At 41.0% G+C, this 18852-nt stretch overlaps 2 protein-coding genes across 8 annotated transcripts; both read left to right on the top strand.

Moving 5' to 3' along the window:
• Window positions 1-2731: 2731 nt before the first annotated feature.
• LOC118222260 (transmembrane protein 272-like) lies at window positions 2732-10431 on the top strand. Of its 6 annotated transcripts, XM_035407701.1 has the most exons (6): window positions 2732-3085; window positions 3182-3291; window positions 4956-5035; window positions 5404-5463; window positions 7030-7112; window positions 8193-10431. In XM_035407701.1, exons 3-6 carry the CDS (start codon window positions 4978-4980, stop codon window positions 8559-8561), a joined length of 570 nt encoding a protein of 189 aa, XP_035263592.1. In that variant the 5' UTR covers window positions 2732-3085; window positions 3182-3291; window positions 4956-4977; the 3' UTR covers window positions 8562-10431. The 6 variants fall into 6 exon arrangements, with proteins under 6 accessions (XP_035263592.1, XP_035263593.1, XP_035263591.1 ...); XM_035407702.1 differs by lacking the exon at window positions 3182-3291; XM_035407700.1 differs by lacking the exon at window positions 2732-3085 and having other exon boundaries at window positions 3105-3291.
• A 644-nt stretch (window positions 10432-11075) lies between these two features.
• Window positions 11076-17627, top strand: dhrs12 (dehydrogenase/reductase (SDR family) member 12). 2 transcript variants are annotated; one of them, XM_035407697.1, is made up of 11 exons: window positions 11086-11194; window positions 11300-11341; window positions 11783-11916; window positions 12457-12539; window positions 12959-13051; window positions 13527-13608; window positions 13809-13870; window positions 14206-14310; window positions 14877-14967; window positions 15144-15281; window positions 16596-17627. In XM_035407697.1, the coding sequence occupies exons 3-11, from the start codon at window positions 11856-11858 to the stop codon at window positions 16715-16717; spliced, it is 837 nt and encodes a 278-aa protein (XP_035263588.1). In that variant the 5' UTR covers window positions 11086-11194; window positions 11300-11341; window positions 11783-11855; the 3' UTR covers window positions 16718-17627. The 2 variants fall into 2 exon arrangements, with proteins under 2 accessions (XP_035263587.1, XP_035263588.1); XM_035407696.1 differs by having other exon boundaries at window positions 11076-11341.
• The last annotated feature ends 1225 nt before the right edge of the window (window positions 17628-18852 follow it).

The following is an 18852-nucleotide window of genomic DNA, read 5'->3' as shown; positions in this document are numbered from 1 at the left end:
GAGCGCAGGGAACCGGGGTCCTGCGGCCGCTAGCTCGGAGGAGAAGAGCGAGCACTAACGAGCTGGGGTTTGAGCGACAGCGTATAACACCCGGCATCGGGGGGGGGGGTCTGCAGGGGGCCGAGCCAGGGAACGGCGAGCCGAGCCGTGGGGGGAGACTGCGAAATGCCTCGGCGGCGCTGTGCTTAATGTCAGATAAGCAGACTGCAGGAGCGTGTGTGGGAGATACAATGTTGGCTCCTGGGTAGCCTTCCTTTTGTGCCTAATCAATGGCTGAGAACTTTTATCACTCTGCTGCGCTGGCTGGTTATTAATGGGTCCCCATGGAGTTTTAAGTGTATAAAGTATGAAGGGTGGGGGGCAGTGGAGGAGGTTAATGGGCGGATGTGGAGCCCCTCAGGAGGATAAGCACTGCATTTGTCAGTCCCCTATCTCTACCCTCCGGAACTGGACCCACCTTGGACAAGATGGCATAAAATGGCTAGGATGATAGACACACAAATTTAAAATGACCAGGTTGAAGGAAACATAGACACAAGATGACCAAATTGATAGGACCACAAGAATAATATGACCAGTTTGAAGGACCAGAAATATAAAATGACTTTGTTGACAGAAGCATATTTTGAATGTCTGTATTGACAGAAACATAGATATAAAATGACCAGGGTTAAGGAACAATAGACAGAATGACCAGGGTTTACAGTACCATAAATACAAAATGACGAGGTTCACAGTACCATACATGTAAAATGACCAATTTGTTAGACCCATAGATATATAGCCAGGTTTATGGAACTCACCAGGTTGTTGGAACCATAGATACAGTCATATAGAACCAAGCTGTCAAAGGTCCTGTTGAACCATGGTTTGATGAGGCTGGAGCAAAAGGAAGAGTTGACCCTTAACATATGGAACTGCTATATGCTGTCCATCACTTTGGATTCATCCATCAAATGAATGTGCTATCTATACCGAAATGTGCCAATTTGTTCAGATAATCAACCTACTGATAACACATTGGGTTTCCTAATCATTTGGATAATTGGGGCATAACATTTGATATCAGTGCTTAATCCATAATGCCTGAAAGTGCCTAACGATTATTTGTGTCTGGAATGGAATTGTGAGTAATCAATTGACTCAAAGCACAGATAGTGTAATGAATGACAGATATTTATCTCTGCTTGGTTAAGCTTTTTTAATAAGACTCTTCAGACCCTGAAGTTATGTAATGGGACCCACACAAAACCAAAGTCTGTTTCCATGGATACCCACTCATTTGTAGAGCAAACTAAATTCTTATTTCTCTGAAACTGGACTCGGGTATATAAAACTGGAAAATCAATACTGGCATGTCTTAATGATGTGAATATTTATTAATTTATCTTCCTTTTAACATCAGGCTTGGTTACCTCCCCACCAACCTCAATTAGCTGGAATAGAAAGGCAATTAAATGTTTGCCACTCATTGAAGTATCTGTGCTCAAAAACCTCACCAAAGTGCTCTTGCCCATCACCACTTATCCCAACCAAAGTAAAATGAAAAAGGTTTTTATTCAAGTAATTGTTACCTCAGTTGGAAGAATATGAAGGAATATGCTTGTTTTTTATCCTGTCTTGACCTAACCAGGTTGTGAAAGTAATGATTTCAGTACTAGTATATGGGCACAAAAAAAACTTCACTATCTGAAATGAGACCACGTGTAAACATGGAAGATACTTGTAAAGGTGCTGTTTTCAATTAGGAATGTTATAGCTACCTTGTAAAAATTTCTAGGGGGTTCTGTGTAAAATAACGAGTAAGCTGGCTGCCTTAAAAATCCTTGAGTTAGACGAACAACAGATCTTCAGTTCTTCTTACTTCTTCGTTCAGTTAATTCAGAAGAAGTATGAAGAACTGAAGATCCGTTGTTCGCCTAACTCAAGATTTTAAGGCAGTCAGGTTACTTGTTATTTTAAGTAGAGCCATCTTGAAATGTTTTCCAGTGTTGTGTGTATCATGTAACTTTCTCAACCTTGGTCCTGGGGACACACTCTGTGTGCTATATTTTGTCATAGTCAACCTCTTGATCAGTTAAGGTTGTTGAAAATGTGTTGTACTATCATTGTGTGTTTAAACTTATTTAACACAATTGAGGTTTGGCTCATTGCCATTTGCTTCAATCATTTCACACACATGGCTTTCAGGGGATTAAAATGGGACCCATTTAATTTCACCGGTCAGTTTGTGATTGAATCAATTAAAATGAAATTGAAATCATTTGTCATATAGTACATGCAGCACAGTAAATGAAAGCACAAGTTGGTCTGACCGATTTTGAAATTCCTAGTATGTGAATATGGGGCCTTTATTTTTAAGGGAATACACAGTTATTTGTGGCATGGTGTGGTTTTAAGAGGGTAATTCGTCCTTTAATAGATTTCAAAAGTTATTTACGAACAATTAGTGTCTAATTTAGAACAGTTAGCAGCTCATCACAATATAGATCTTGTTACTCTGGTTGGAACATCATACACAGTGGGTCCACAGGAACTGGGTTGAGAAACACTGTATTATGTTACATTAAATTGAAATTTTAAATAAATGAATACTGTAATGTAAAAAATCTCAGTTATGAAATGAACCGTTTCAAATTCTGTTTTCGTTTTATATATATATATATATATATATATATATAAAGGATTGGTTTTAGTATGTAAAAGATTAACTTTTCAAATCTTACATATTCAAAATGTGATCACACGCAAACTGAACGTGTGGCCCTACTATGTGCTGGGTTTGTCTCGGATCCAGGCGCATGCATTTGTAACTGATGTGAGATTTAGCTATCTGATCTTCCGTCGTTTGTCAGTTGTGTAGGCTACCATAGCCTATAAAAGTCTAGATATTTTCTTTAAATCATCTTTGGTTAATGGGACGCCACCTGCAATCTAGCAGTTCAGCAGAAGCGTTACAGGAACGTTCTGATAATGTTTGATGAACACCAGCAAAGAATACATCGATCACCTACACGCACACCACCGATGTGCCCATCCTCCACGACATTTTCATTGATGTACACAGCGCAACGACCCCATTAGAGTAAGTGAAAGGGAGGGGGGAAGAGGGAAGTGTCTTTTCTGTTAATGGCCACTTAGTAGTTTGGTTTGTCGCAGTGTTCTTTTTTCTTATTTCGAGTGCGGGGAGGATGTTGATCACGGCGTGTCCACGGTCCACAAGGACAGACAGCGTGGGAATCCGAGTCGGGAGGAGGAAGCCAACTGTGCTTCAGATGCGTGGGCTAGGATGTATGTAGACCTGATGAATAGATCAAATCCCACTATCCACACTGGTCATTGCATTCTATGGACAACAAACACATGCACATCATGACAAATCATTCAAATCGACACCTCTCAAAAATTAATGTCATGTCAACGCACACAGACTTGCAATAGACTTTGGAGCCTATGCACATATGCGTTGGCTACGCGTGCGTGTTTCTGTGTGATTAGATCTGAAGTGGTGCAAGATGGATTTTAAATAGAAATCTATAGTGCCCACCATTAGAGAGAGCCCTCGTAACAACCGCAACGGCGAGGTAACGAGCTGGGGATTTGCACCCGTTCAAATTTGGGGAAGATCGAACGTGACATTTCCCCGCTGCTCCTGTCAGATACAGTCTGTCTGTTGCGCGCTACTAAAATGATACAAGTGTGTACAGTGTGGCCATGCCCATTCATTAAAGCGAGGAAGCTGTAAGTCTGTGAACTCGGTGCTGTTTACTGTCTGGCATTATTGTCGTGTTGGTGAAAGTGAACACGCATAAACCTGTAGAGCATAACCTTTCAAACTGAGCATAGTTTAAGAGAGCAGTAGCCCATACTGCGCGCGCATCTGAAACCAACATGAGCATCCTTAACTACTCCGCTGTTGAAACTAGAAGATTATTCATCCACCAAAGCAGCTTATTGCGCGCATAATTACGGGGCGGAGAACAGGGAGATGGTGCGAGTCTGGAGGTGCGTCCTTCTCCTGCAAATGAGAAAATCGGGATGGAATCGCTCATCTCTCACCCAGGCTGCGGAATATAGTGTCAGATAAGACAAGTGGTACAGCCCGTCAAACACCTTTTCACTTCTTCCTTGTGTCGTAGCCAACAAGCCCCGGCTTTTTTCGGTCGTTATTTTTTGAGACTGTTAAGGTAAGATATGAGTGTTTTTCCTTGTCAGATAAACATTCCAATTCGGTTATCTTTTTACGTGTAATTCTGCTGGTATCGTACTCGTATTTGCATGCGCAGATGTGTATTATCTGAATAGGAGGAATGCAGTTTTTGTAAATAACTTCCATCGCCGTAGCAAAGTATTTTGGTGCATCATCTGTAAACAGCTGCCAACATTTTGCTGATGCTTCAAAGCTGATATGATGATAATCTCCTATTTCAACAGAAATGTGTACCCAAAACAATTGGGTCTTTATTGAGCCATCTGGGTATATGTATTGTACACTCAGACGCACAAGTTCTGGGATGGCACACTCATAATGTAAATGGTTTATTCAATCCTCACATTATTATCAAGTGATCAAGTCATTTTGACATAACATAGGCTTATACAATATGCCAATGACACCATCATTTATACATGGAAAACAGTATGGCATGGATATGACTGAAACAAACTTGGAATTATACTAACTGGGTTGATGGGGAAAGTATTGCACGATACTACATTGCGTAATAGGAAGAAATTTCATGTCTGACCAAACTTGAGTTTGGCTACAACGTGCAAACACATTTAGAAAGAGTTCTGCACATATATATATATATATATTTAACAATAGATAGAAATCGGGAAGGGGCAAATACTTTTTCACGACACTGTATATATATATATATATATATATATATAAAATACAAATATACTGTACATGTATATCAATGAATGTGTCCCTGTTGCTTCCCGTATAGGTGACCGGAGCAGGGATTCAAGATGACTGCTGGTCTAGAGAAGGCCTGTCATCGATGCCTTTCTCAGATTGCGAGTAATGGTGAGTTTTCCTTCTCTCTCAGCTGGGATGGTCTTTAATAATGTGACAGTAATGTCAGTGAAGCTGAATCCCTCCACAGGCAAACATTGCATGAGACTGCAGAGCTATGTTGGACAGTGTGGGCTTCCCAGTGGCTGGTTCAAGCACTCAATCTTAGGTTACCCCGGGCACTGCACACCTCAGCTGTGGTCAAGAAATTGTTCTTTGCTTTTATTACATTGCTGCTCTGAAAAAGATTCAAGGCAATCCAGCACCACTGTTATCACAATTATATATTGAGATGTTAAAGTTAAGCAAGCAGGGAGTCAAAAGTAAACAAGATGTTCCTGCTTTTAATCCTAAACGAACTGGTTCTTTCCATTTTCCAGCTTGTTTTGTGTTTGGCCTGTTTGCATTCCTGGCCCTTCCTCTTACTATGGCTTATGTGGGTAAGATATTTGTATCACTGTGTGTATATGTGCATGTGTGTTTACTCACATGAGCAGTTGTGCACATATGTGCATGCACACGCACGTCTGTGTGTGTGTGTGTGTGTGGTTGGGAGTTGGGGCTGAATTCAAGCAAATATCACTTAAGATTTTTTAAGAGCACATGTAATTTAGTCTTCTAGATGAATTTGATAAGGACTAATCTTTCCTAGTATAGCACAAGAAAATACATTGTTGCTACTTCAAGATGACTTTCTACCATCCTGGTAATGTAATAAAAAGGAGTATTTGAATTAATTTAGTTTCATTTGTTTTTATTTGATTACATAAAAAGGACAAGGTCAAGTCCACTTGTATTCATTACAAATATTGCCAAATGTTTTAATCCACCACAGTTTCAAGATACAAAGGTTTGTATTTGTCTTTCATTGAAAACAACTTGCGTGCAGTTTTATGAATGGTTTCATTTCCTTCAAGCAGGCTACTTTGTTAATGACAGAACTGTACTGTACATGAAACCATGCAAGTGAGGTTGTGAACTTGAAGTATGAAAATACATCAAAACCACATACATTTTTCAGATTGTAGTAGCTATACGAAATTTATAGCTGCAACCGGCAGCTCTATAGCTCTGTCTGTCGGTCAGTCAGTTGGTTGGTCGGTTGGTTGGTCAGTTGGTCCACAAAAAGTGTCCCACCCCGTAGCAACCACAGTTTTCGCCCCAGGAGGCTGAAAGTGGAAAGGTTGGTCATGAGCCAAAGAAGAGGTCACATGTTTGTGTGAGGGGGCGTGCGTGGATTCATGCATGGATGCATGCGCGTGTGCGATTGCAGCTATTGCGGATTTGCGCTTGTTTTTTTACTATTTACTATGCAAACCAAACTGCATCTTGAAGGTGTCTTATTGTTGTAGTGTTACATAGAAACTGAAATGAAATTATAATTTGAAATTCTAGTAATTGCTGGTTTGAGGTCATTGATTTGTGGCTTCCCTTGGTAAAATGTAAAAATGGGGCCAGCAATTGTTATTCGAAAGAAAATACATTGTGTGGTACCTCAAGACTTTAATGAACATTTGCACACAGTAAAATGTCCAGTGTTAATTAAACTCTAGCAGTATTAATTCAATGCTAACAGATAACATTTTGGACCAGAGTGGGACCCAATTTTTATCTCTTAGAATTTAATTAACACTGTTAGAGATTAGTTAATCCTGAACATTTTACTGTGTAGAGCCAGAAACCAGAACAAACAGAATGAACCAACTTGAACTTTGGTGTAAATACATTTGGTGTGCATGTGCCTGGTATGCATGTGTCCGGTGTGCATGTGTCCAGTGTGCATGTGTCAATGCATTTAATATATGGAGAAAGACCCCTGCACTGGAAGCATTAGCATGGTGAACGTCCTAACAGCAATTGGGCATAGTTTTTTAGCAAACAAATTTTTGAATGTCCAGTTCATTAGTTGCCCTCAGTTGGTACATAATATTATGCAAAATTGGTTTCCTGTATTTGATCCATTCTGTCTTGCCACAAGAGAATAAAAATCACCTCCATCATTTCAGGAGTAAAGACAATAGATGACTGTCCTGCACAACCCATGATTCCACTCTACCTGCTTGTAGGAGGGATTGTCGGCAGCCTAAAGGTAACTATTTACTATTTCTGTGAATTGCCCCCACCAGCACTCATACACGTATACACGCGCGCACACACACCTGTCCATCTGAAACAGTTATCACATTTAAATCAACAGGTCATAAGAGCCCAAGCAGTTTATAGACATCTGGTGGTTGGCAATGGAACTGCAGCCACTTATATAAAGATCAAGGCCAGTAAGTCAATCAGTATTTTGTCCTTAATTTAAATGACAGCTTTACACAAACAGTGTGAAGAAGAAAAAATGCTTTCATTTGTTATTCAAATTTAAGGGCAAATGTTGATTGAATATCAGCTTGTTTATCATTCATCACCAGCTCATGATCCTCTGTTTTTCTGTAAGTCTTGAATTCAATTTAATTAAAATATATCCTTGGGGAGTAATAGTACCACCACTAGGAGGTATTTGATAGCAGTTAATTGCAATCCGTAATTTAAGTCACCATTTCCCTTCAACATTTTTTTCTACATAAAATGTCAGCTGGAAAAAAGCTTTATACTCTGCCTAGTTCATAATTTCAACACTGAGCTCATAATGGTTTATAACAACAACAATAGTAATAAACAGTAATAACAAAACAATAGTAAAAATTATTAGTATTATTATTATTACTACTATTATTATTATTATTGTCACCATCATTTTGCGGTTACACGCAAGTTGTACTCCATGTTGTGCATTGCCGTGTCTGCAACAACATTATGAGAATGTTACACCTTCAATAAACAGGTGCAATGCTGGCTCTCGGTTAAAATGTTTTGATTTTATTTAATTTATTTTATTTATATTAAAAAAACTGATTAGGTTCAGCTGCCACCAATTTGACTTAATGATATATAGTCTGTCCTTTCTAGACTTTCACACATTCTGATGAAGGCCTGAAAGTATGGTCGAAACGTCAATGTTTTTAATAGAAATGGGATAAATAAAATCTGAATATTTAAAGCAAGAGAGCAAGAGTTATGCTCGTTCACTGTTCAGTACCCTGTACACCTTTCGGCTGCACCTGTTCACAGTTGGTTTGAGCGCTGCCTTTTCTCTTTTAATGCCACACCTTCGACCTGTCAGGTGATGCTCCTCCTTTATGACATCGCCCGAATGAGGTCCCTCATCTCAAAGTCTGTCGTCATCGGCGATGACGACGAGGACGAGTACCCGTGGCGGCAGAACTCCCACAGGTACCAAGTGCACATGGTCCTGAGCGCCTTCCTCTTCATCTGGTTCATCCTGGGAAACTACTGGGTCTTCTCCGTCTACGTGCCCAACTTCATCCCGCCCTTCCACCGGCCGCACGAGTACTGCCGCAAGTCGCTGTATGTGTTTGCGGTGTTCGTGCTGGCTCTCAGCCACTCCGTGCTGGTCCTCCTGCTCTGCTGCTCTTTCTGCCTGCACCTCTGCACCCGCACCAGCACCAGGGACGACTACGGCGAAGACTGACACACCGGCAACGTTCTTGCAAAATTCTTTTTATTTTATTGATCCAGTTGTGCATCCAGATTCAGAGTCTCAATGAGATGGAAAGCTCTTTTTGCCTTGTGGGAGCCTTGGCAAACTCTGTCGACAAAATTCTTAGTTTTTCTTTTTCTTTGCTTTTCTTTTTTTGCTCACTGAAACATGTTGGTACTTTAGTACATTGTGGAATTTGATGGAAGTGTAATGCAGCAGAGGTTCACCAGAGGGTAGAGTCGGGGGAGGGGGGGGGGGCATCTGCTCCACACCTGTTTCTGCTTCCTTTTTGTTTTTGGTCATTTTTTGGTTCTGTGTTTACTTCTGCAGTGTACGAGGAGTGTGAGGGTTCGTTCACTTTTCTACTGCCCACTGACCTCCTGACCCTGACCTCAGCCAATTTCATGAGTCCCAGCAAACAGTGTAATATAATAAAAGACCAAAGCGCACACAAATCAATGTATTCATAATACGAGGCCAGTACACTGCAACACTTGTTTGTAACACAAAACAATACTGATGGCAATAACAGTCAAAGCAGCTAATTTCCTGTAATGTCATAACAATGTAATGACACTGTTAATATTTTTTCAACCTTTGTAAGCGCATTAAAGTAGTTTTTTTGCTAAGATCAAAGCACAACATTGCTTTATGTGGCATGACAGAGAAGTATAATTTCTGCATCTCAGAGTCCTTTGAAGTGTTACCTTGTCAAACAGATTGTATTCATTGTACTTAGTTTGTACTGTATAAGGTATTAGTTCTGAACCTATTGACTAACATTGGTCTTACCTCTACCTTAAACAAAATTTACATGATTCTCTCTATTTCAAGACTGTCTATCTTTTTATACAACAGAACAATTAATCTGTCCTGCACTAGACAGCTACAGTATGTCTCCCTGTAGCACGCAAATCAAATGGGTCAGTTCACACAGCTGATTGGGCTACAGTCTTAGAACCACAACTCTTTGCTCTCAATAAAAGAATAGACAATACATTACGTAAGGAATAAACCATGAAAGAAAAAAATTGAAAGAATTATGTTGCTGTTTTAACTGCGTTGAAAAATGCTGGATTTTGTAGCGCATTGATTTTAGAACTGTTAAAAGGCTGAGGTGTCCTTTACTGAGAATTTATGCCCACCCTTGGACCAATTAGAATTGAGTATTCAGCCAAGCCGTTGTATAAATATCATTATATACACATTATATATACCTTTGTATTTGGTATGACATTATGGCATGTGAACATGGTTTTTTCCTGCACTGAATCATTTTTATACTAATATATTTATGTTGTATGTTGTAATGAGGGCATAATTTAATCACACTCCATTGGTTGTTTGACATAAAATGGCACTGAGCTTAACCAGAGGTGCTTTTAAACATTTTTATTGATTTTCTTATTATCTATGTGGTGAGATTTTGCCCCTGAATAGTATGCAAATATGTCTAAGGCCAACTGCATGGGGCCTAATTGGAAATGTATATTAAAATAATGGTTTCTCTGAACTTAAGAGACTTGCTTTATTGGTGGTTTTTTTGTTATTTGAATAAAGTATTTGGTTTAGTTTATGCAAATGAGCTTATATTGATTCTTGAGTTTTAAGACCAAATCTTGCTCTAATCGTGTTAATATTCTTTGCTCAGCATGTATTTTATGTGCAATATAAGAATTTAGATATTCAGCATTTAAATATTTCTTGACCATCTGCATGTCTTTCTTAGTGTTTTTCAGTAGACTACCTTTTTTATTTATTTTACAGAATGCATTTTAGCATAATGCGAATATGTGTGCATCTGCATTATGACAGGAACAATGTATTTGCAAACACCAAAATAAATAATGTAAAAAATCAATTGTTTGTTTTGTCCAAATGCATTTTTGACACGTTGAAAAGATCAGATTGTATTATCAAGTGTAGATCAGCCTCTTCAGGAATCCTAAAATGGTAGGCCTACTTAAACAATTCTTCACCAATCATAAAATTATATATCAATAGAGTATGATTGCAAGGGTGTACCAGTACAACTGGAACCGATTGAAAAGTTGAACTATGTTTCTTGTAAAGGTGTAAATGCCGTATTTCACATTTTCAAACGTGTTTGTTTCCAGAGGAGGGAAATTCATGTTCATAAATTAAAAGTCCTCCCCAATACTTTGTTCAAATCCCCTGGATTTGCTCATTAGCACAATTCCTCAGCCAGGATGTAGAACCAATTAAACAAATAAGCTGTCCGAGTTTATGGGAGGGGGAACATGTGGTTGATGATTGATGATTTGGGTTTTTGTCAGGCTGCTCAAAAAAAATAAAAATCTTTTTATTTTGAAGAATAGATTACAGGGTTTTAAATGGGCAAAACCAAGGGGTCCCTTCCAACACAGGCCAGGTCTCTCATAATATGAGGGCGGCATAACATCATTCCGTTTATGACAAGCATAGCTTAGGCTAAGGGCATTAACTTGGTTAAGTCATAGCAGTGAAGGGTCTGCACAGTGCACAGAGTACAGTGAGCAGTAAGCCGCTCAGCAGCGACAACAGTGGCGGAGCACGTCTGTAGATCCCTACATGTGACGGCTGAACAAGCCCTTACGAAACGCGGTTATGTTATGAAACTCTGGGTTGGTGCTGTCTAAATTCTTGTCTTTGTTTTCACCAAGAAGTTGTTGAACGTGCAATTATCAGAGTCTTCGCAGATAGAATAAACCAAAGATGTCACTTTACAGGAATGCCGTGTGGTTCGTGAAAGGACTTCAGGAATACACAAAGTGAGTTGCTATCTTGCTGTTTTGCCTTTGACCAGCTAAATTAAAATTGTGCGACCTAACTAGATTGATACCATTGATACCATACCGTTAGGCTGTCGACTAACGTTAACTTACCTAAATCAGTATTCGGCGGACAGTGTAGTAAAAAATAGCTTGCCTCTGAATCGTTGTAATGATACGTTGGTCTTTTGATGCGATTCCGCAAAGCTGCCTAGCCTTTGTCAGTACAGTTTGATAATGACAGCTAACACATGAGCTGTCGTACGTATTCGAGATCATGACCACATCACTCAACGAGACCTAGCTGGTGTTTTAGCTAGACTAACATTAGCTAGCTAACTAATTCATTGTGCTCTTTACCGATTCTTTAATCTTTTATGTATGTATGTAAGATCGGTTTTCTGATTAACATTAGCCCCCTAACCATCGCATGTCTTGCAGAGGAGGCTATGAAACCGCCGCTAAACATTTCGTTGCTGGGGACCTGGATGTGAATTTGAGTGGTAGGGACTTCATGATCACGGGGGCCAACAGTGGCATTGGGAAAGCCACTGCTTGTGAAATCGCGAAAAGGGGTAAGTGCATTTACAGTGACCAACTAGTTCCAGCGTTATCCACAGCTATGACAGCGATAGGTTGGCTATCTGCTAAATAAACAGGTCTGAGAAGACGACCTTGACATTACAACGTGTTTATCTGCGCCTCAGCCATTATAATTTATTTAATAGTTTATTCTTTTTTTTTTTAGCTGGAAATGGATAACTGGGTTTTCGGTTCTTTCTGTTGTGACAGGTTCTTAGACTCATTCATGAATACTGATGATAAATGGTGTTGTGGGATTCTTGTTTTTTCGGTCAACACCCACACACAATTAGGCTAATCTGTCACTTATGGCACATAGTTGGAAGGAGTTGATGGAACAGTAACTTGACCAATCCTGCCTAATTTACTGTAAACCCACTGTAACCATGGTGGGAAGACCATGGTGTGTCACAGTCGGTCTATGTTATGACATAGCTGAGGCTCAATACTGCTAACATAGTATCAAGCCTGCACAGTGGTGAGTGCCTTTACCAAGTTGGCATCTCAGGAGCATCAGTTTTGTATGTCTGCAGGTGGGACGGTACACCTCGTCTGCAGGAACAAGGAAAGGGCTGAGGAGGCCAGGAGGGAAATCGTGGAGCAAAGCGAAAATGAGGTAGAGATGGGTGGTGTACCTGTCACCCACTGTTTGACCTGCTACGCACATCTTGATAATACAAAAAAAGGATAAATCAGGATATGCAGCAAAACAAACTCATTATTACTGGTGCAATGCTTAGTTTCATACAGGACGAATCATTTGTTGTCCTGAAAGTCTTAACTGATATCAAGCGTTTTAACTAAGTAGTAATTTCTAATAGTGTCTTAAGGTTATTTTCAGCCCGTACTGTTGTTCAGACCCAGTGTAAATCACCCCTTTGCTAAAAATTCCTATGAAATTATATAACCTCAGCAGTCCAATCTAGTCTATAATCCCCGCAGAAATGCAGAATTTCTTACTGTATCTATTTTCTTTCCTTTTAGCAAGCTTTTAGACCTTCCTCATCATCTCGTCCTCTTTTCCTCTGTCCCCAGAATGTCCATGTTCACCTGTTGGACATGTCTTACCCCAGAAAGGTGTGGGAGTTTGCACAGAGCTTCCAGGAGAATCACAGCTTACATGTGCTGGTAGGCTGCCATACAATCACATTCATTATATTATATTACAGGCATTTAGCAGACGTTCTTATCTGGAGCGACTTACACAACGTTTTACATCCTGTGCCGTTAGAGCGACAGTGCAGTGTAATAGCGACCTGCGCTTGTAAGTCAGAGGTCGCAGGTTCAATTCCCAGGTGGGCACAGCTTTAGTGAAAGGCACATTCCAATGTGTTTCCATTCACACCATTACCAAGTGTATTGTGGATAAATTTCCAGTGACAACACATTCCATTGTATGTGCACTCTGTTATTGATATTTTTATAGCCTTAGTGTGTGCAGAAATGGGTTCTCATCCAGGTATGTGGGAGAGGGTGAAACTATTAAATAGGACATCTCATGACATCTCATGATCTACTCTGATATCCAGATCAAAGTGACCCACTAGATTTCACACGTGTAGTTGCTCAATGGCTTTATTACGTCTGTGTTTGATCCTCCCAGATCAACAACGCTGGCTGTATGGTGAACCAGAGAGAGCTGACAGAGGACGGTCTGGAGAAGAACTTTGCCACAAACACTTTAGGCGAGACCACAGAACACTGTCAATGCACATACAAATGCACGTGCACACAAAAACACATTCAAAATTACATGCTCAAGTTCATACCATCACATTGAACACATTCACACACTCAACTGCCCACCATCGCACACAGTCTTACATGATTCGTTGTTTGCTCAGCTGGCCAGTGGGAATCAAATTTTCCCTCCTTTCATTTCCAGGCACGTTTATCCTAACCACAGCACTCATACCGGCACTGAAGAAGTCTCAAGACCCTAGAGTGGTGAGTGATTGTGCGTTGCCTCTGGATTCAGAAGGTAGCACATCACATTCTGTTCAAGAGGCGTATTTTAACAAACCACCATTCAATCAAAATGTTTCATGTGTGACATACCTTGTGGGTGGTAACTAAATGATTTTTAACTAAATGATGAACTGTAATCCGTAATCAGGGTATATTTTCTGAGCTGACTAGTACCATCAGCACTTTCTCTTGTTAAAACTTGAGTTGATCAGGATCACTTGTAGGCACTGTGGAGTTGCTTGCTCAAGCTGTGTGGACCAATAGGAAGATGAGTTTGCTGTGGGAGGGGTTATGTGAGGTCCTTCCCCCCTCAGGTGACAGTGTCCTCAGGTGGCATGCTGGTTCAGAAGCTGAATGTGGATGACCTGCAGTTTGAGAAGTGCACCTTCGATGCCACCATGGCTTACGCCCAGAACAAGGTGAGAATGGCACTTGATTGTGCTGTCATGTTGTCTGATTGCATTGTGTTGTGTACTGTACAGTAGTATGACTGCATTGTGTACTGCACGGAAGTCTGATTGTGTTGTGTTGTTGTGTACATTACAGTAGTCTGATTTGTGTTGTGCACTGTTCAGTAGTCTGATTGTGTTGTGTACTGTAGGGTAGTCTGATTTGTGTTGTTGTATACTGTACGGTAGTCTGATTGTGTTGTGTACTGTATGGTAGTCTGATTGTGTTGTGTACTGTACGGTAGTCTGATTTGTGTTGTTGTGTACTGTACGGTAGTCTGATTGTGTTGTGTACTGTATGGTAGTCTGATTGTGTTGCGTACTGTATGGTAGTCTGATTTGTGTTGTTGTGTACTGTACGGTAGTCTGATTGTGTTGTGTACTGTATGGTAGTCTGATTGTGTTGTGCACTGTACGGTAGTCTGATTGTGTTGTGTACTGTATGGTAGTCTGATTGTGTTGCTTACTGTATGGTAGTCTGATTTGTGTTGTTGTGTACTGAACGGTAGTCTGATTGTGTTGTGCTGTTGTGACAGAGGCAGCAGGTGATTCTCACAGAGCGGTGGGCCGCTCAGCACAAGGAGATCCACTTCTCCTCTATGCACCCGGGCTGGGCTGATACACCAGGTACCATCGTCACACTCTTACCCTGACCAACCACATCCTGCCCCAATACACCCTCAACCCGCCCTGACATGCTCTGACCCTGTCCGTGCCCTGACCAACCATCTGCATTTATTCAGCAGGTGCTATTATCCAGAACGACGTTGTGTGTTTTGTGTGTTTTGTGTGTGTGCGTGCAGCGGTGCGGTCGTCCATGCCAGAGTTCTATGAGAAGATGAAGAACAGGTTGCGAACGGAGGCTCAGGGAGCCGACACCGCCCTGTGGCTCGCAGTGTCCGCCAGCGCGATCAAACACCCCAGCGGCCTTTTCTTCCAGGGTGAGGTGCTATGCTGAAGGCCAGTTTGAAGAGGGACCCAGAGGTTGGGTGTCAGACCTAGTGGCCTGCTGAAGTCTTGTGACCAATTAAATGTGCATCTTTAAGTTCAGCGAATCTTTTTGGCGTTATGTCCACTTATTTTGTTTCTTTCCATACGCTTCATCTGCAACTGCTCGCATGTGGATTCAGTTTGAATATTTCTGAGAGTCAATAGAAAGAGTTAAAAGAAGGACACAATCTTGAGTGGAGTGGGCTGTGTGTATTAAAAATGCCAGGACTCACTGAATATAGGACGCCACCAAGCAAACAACAGTCAGGGAATGAATCGGTGTATCCAGCTGTGAACTCAAAGAGAAGTGAACTGAAGGAACTAGCGATGTTCAATGATAGAATCAGTGAATTAACTGAAATAACTGAAGTGGACAAAAAAAACTGAAGGAACTGCAGTCAGCTCATAGGTAGCCTTCTTGTTGAAATGTCAATGCGTAGCTGCATAACTGAAAAAATATTCACGTGTTGGAATAGATTGAATTGAGTTAATTTAAAATTCCCAATTTAACTATTTGAAGCGTTCATGTGCAATCCCCACTGCTGATTTGGGTGGGCAAAGTCATCCGTGGGGCTCTCCTCCGAAACACCAGTCTGCTTCTTAACACTGCTTCCCTCAGCCAAGCATGAATAGGGTTGAGTCGGAGGAAGAAATCTTGTGTGCGAATTTAGCGTGCAGTCCATTTCAAAGAGCTATGAAATACGGACCCCTAACCGACTGAACCCTCCTGTACCCTGGGTGATGCAATTTAGCATTGGCATGGTTTGGATTCAGTCAGGGACCGTGGGCTCATCCATGCATGGTGTCTCAACCGAATGAGTCACCCAGCAGCCTCAAATTTGTTTTACCATCGGTTCTCATCAGTTAGCTTGCAGCACAGCCTTTGCTGCTGGAATGAATCATTGAACAAATCTCTGCTGAACAAATGCAGGACATGGGTCCTCTGAGTCGTTCCTTCACCAACAAGTGACTGGAAGTACTACTGAACAAATCAGTGAACAAATTCTTATAGTGAACATAGTGAACTGAATCAAAAGACTCAAGTCACTGAAAGGAACTGAAATGCCCACTACTAAGCCCACAGACCAGTGTTATTTACAATACAGCTTACCCCTCCAAGTGATATGTAGTACTGAGGGTTTCAATGAGTATTACGGTGTTTCAGTGGGTAATTGTGAAATTATTTAGCTATTGGGTCTTTGCAAATGATGAACCCATGTGCAGTCGGCTGACTTCGCCTGTCCTTCTTTCCCACAATGCACCAGACCGTAAGGCTGTATCCACCCACCTGCCACTGGCCGCTTCCCGATCTACACCTGCCAATGAGGAGAGGCTACAAACAGAACTGGAGCAGCTGGCCCAAAAATGCAAACCACAGCCTTCATAGGCAAGTCGCCTGTCTGACCAACCAATCAGCTCACTCCTGATAGCAACAGTTAAACAAAACCTAAATCATATTAATAACACTTTTTACCTAAATCATTTTAATAGCACTTATTTTAACTAACCCGATTTTGTAGTTGATTGTAAATTGTGTTTTGCAATATTTTATAAATATCAAAATGCACTCTGTCCAATAGCAGTGTCCGACATCAATTTAAAGTGATGTCAGGTCATTAGTTTTCTCCGAATTGGGAATGCATCGCAGCACAGCCATCTGACTTTACATTACATTACAGGCATGTAGCAGACGCTCTTATCCAGAGCGACTTACACAACCTTTACATAGCATTTTTACATTGTATCCATTTATACAGCTGGATATATACTGAAGCAATTTCGGTTAAGTACCTTGCTCAAGGGTACAATGGCAGTGTCCTACCCGGGAATCGAACCTACAACCTTTCGGTTACAAGCCCAGTTCCTTACCCACTGTGCTACACTGCCTTAGCGTTCACCTGATTTATGGTCATACAAGGACTAATTGAAACAACTGACATCATATCTGTGGTCACGGACGAATCATACTGTTATGTTTTACATATTTTACGTGTTCTTCAAGGAAAATCTATCACAACCGATCTGAAAGTTCTCCTTGCTGACACTGTACCTATCTGCCATGAATGACTCCTCAGTTGCAGATAGCATGAAGAAATGCTTATTGGATTATAACATTGATTATTAAAAATGTGACTGCGCTTATCTTTGTGAACACTTGAAGCCGAGCTGGGCAATTACAAATGATTAGCACAAGAAAAGAGCACTGCAATGTCACTGGGTGAGTTCTGGGATACAGCTGGAGAAATGTTTCCAAACCTTACTCAGAAAGCAAAATGATACTTCCGTGGTAAAAAAAACTCAGTCGGTATAAACAAGCCACCACACCCGAATGACTTGAGTACTTATCTCCTGGAACTATTGCCCTTTAGACATAGAGCATGTTTCTGGCTATGCTAGAAAAGAGTTTGTTGTACCTTTCTTTCCCTGTTGGATTATGGGGATGTTATTTATATGCAGGCTTCTGATACAGCCTTGAAAGCACTTGACTCTGTGTATCACGCAGCCCTTAGATTTGTAACCAGGAGAAAGCACCTTACACATCATTGTGTAAGGCAGTTTACAGAAGTGTGCCCCTTATCAGACCCCCCAAAGGAAAACAGACGGTTTACTGTGCTGACAGGGTGTGAGGAGGTGTGATAAAGAGACAGTGCTCAGTTGCAGAACATCCTACTGGATAAGCATTATGTGAACCTTAGGTTCTCCATAATAGAATGTAATCATGTTTTGTATTGTTGGAAAGCCAATGTCATGGGGAACAAGTTGGTGTCTTTGGTGGTGGGTTGCTGACTAAAGATCTTGATACTTATGGGTCAGCACCCAGCCAGATACAAAGGTTAACCTGGTGTGGTATGCTTGCAGAGATAGCGTAAGCAGAATCAGTAATGTACTGTTTTGTTATCCTTGTGTCTTCATTTGATGACTTGGGTTTTTCCTTTGATCTTTTTGTATATAAGTGGAAATGTGCAATCCTATGTGCATAGCCATTTAACTCCACACACACTTTTGCACCGCTGTATATTGTCATTTTTAATATTGTGGTGTGGGGATGGCTGGTTTAAGCAGCCACACCTGCCCTGGGTCAAGCTAATTAGACCTGGCTAGTTAGATAATTGGTTATTAATTAGATAATTGGCCAGGCTAATTGGACCCGGGGAGCAGGAGTGGCTGCACCTGTGCGTAGTGAGGTAATCAGTGCGCACAGGTTAAATCTGCCATCCCCACTCACATGGGGGAGCCTCTGTCATGACAGTGTTTTTACATCTGCTCCTTGGCAGTAACATCTTGCCAAACCCTTGCAAATAAATGTGGACTATTTGAACATCTTCTCCCTGTGTCTCTGTGCTGGAGGGCCCCTTGGAAAGCCACTTCGGTGGCCTTTGGCAGGCGTGTTTGTCACAAATATTGTACAATAAATCAATAAATTGCATTCACTTTAACCTACCATTCCACTTTGACTCTTACCACTGCACACCTAGCGATTTTAAGGTCCTAACATACACACAGAACTCTGCACTCCATAGT

Source organism: Anguilla anguilla, chromosome 3 (genome assembly GCF_013347855.1).
Source record: "Anguilla anguilla isolate fAngAng1 chromosome 3, fAngAng1.pri, whole genome shotgun sequence".
NCBI lineage: Eukaryota > Metazoa > Chordata > Actinopteri > Anguilliformes > Anguillidae > Anguilla > Anguilla anguilla.
The sequence above is the reverse complement of the archived record's forward strand: the minus strand, read 5'-3'. Positions and strand labels throughout refer to the sequence as shown.

Excerpts from the sequence above, each read along its gene's own strand:
- dhrs12 (XM_035407696.1), top strand. The coding sequence starts at position 11,286 with ATGTCACTTTACAGGAATGCCGTGTGGTTCGTGAAAGGACTTCAGGAA. Across the intron at positions 11,917-12,456 it reads TTGTGAAATCGCGAAAAGGG|GTGGGACGGTACACCTCGTC; the intron begins GTAAGTGCATTT and ends GTATGTCTGCAG. Across the intron at positions 12,540-12,958 it reads TGGAGCAAAGCGAAAATGAG|AATGTCCATGTTCACCTGTT; the intron begins GTAGAGATGGGT and ends CTCTGTCCCCAG.
- LOC118222260 (XM_035407702.1), top strand. The coding sequence starts at position 4,978 with ATGACTGCTGGTCTAGAGAAGGCCTGTCATCGATGCCTTTCTCAGATT. Across the intron at positions 5,036-5,403 it reads TTCTCAGATTGCGAGTAATG|CTTGTTTTGTGTTTGGCCTG; the intron begins GTGAGTTTTCCT and ends TCCATTTTCCAG. Across the intron at positions 7,113-8,192 it reads GGATTGTCGGCAGCCTAAAG|GTGATGCTCCTCCTTTATGA; the intron begins GTAACTATTTAC and ends TCGACCTGTCAG.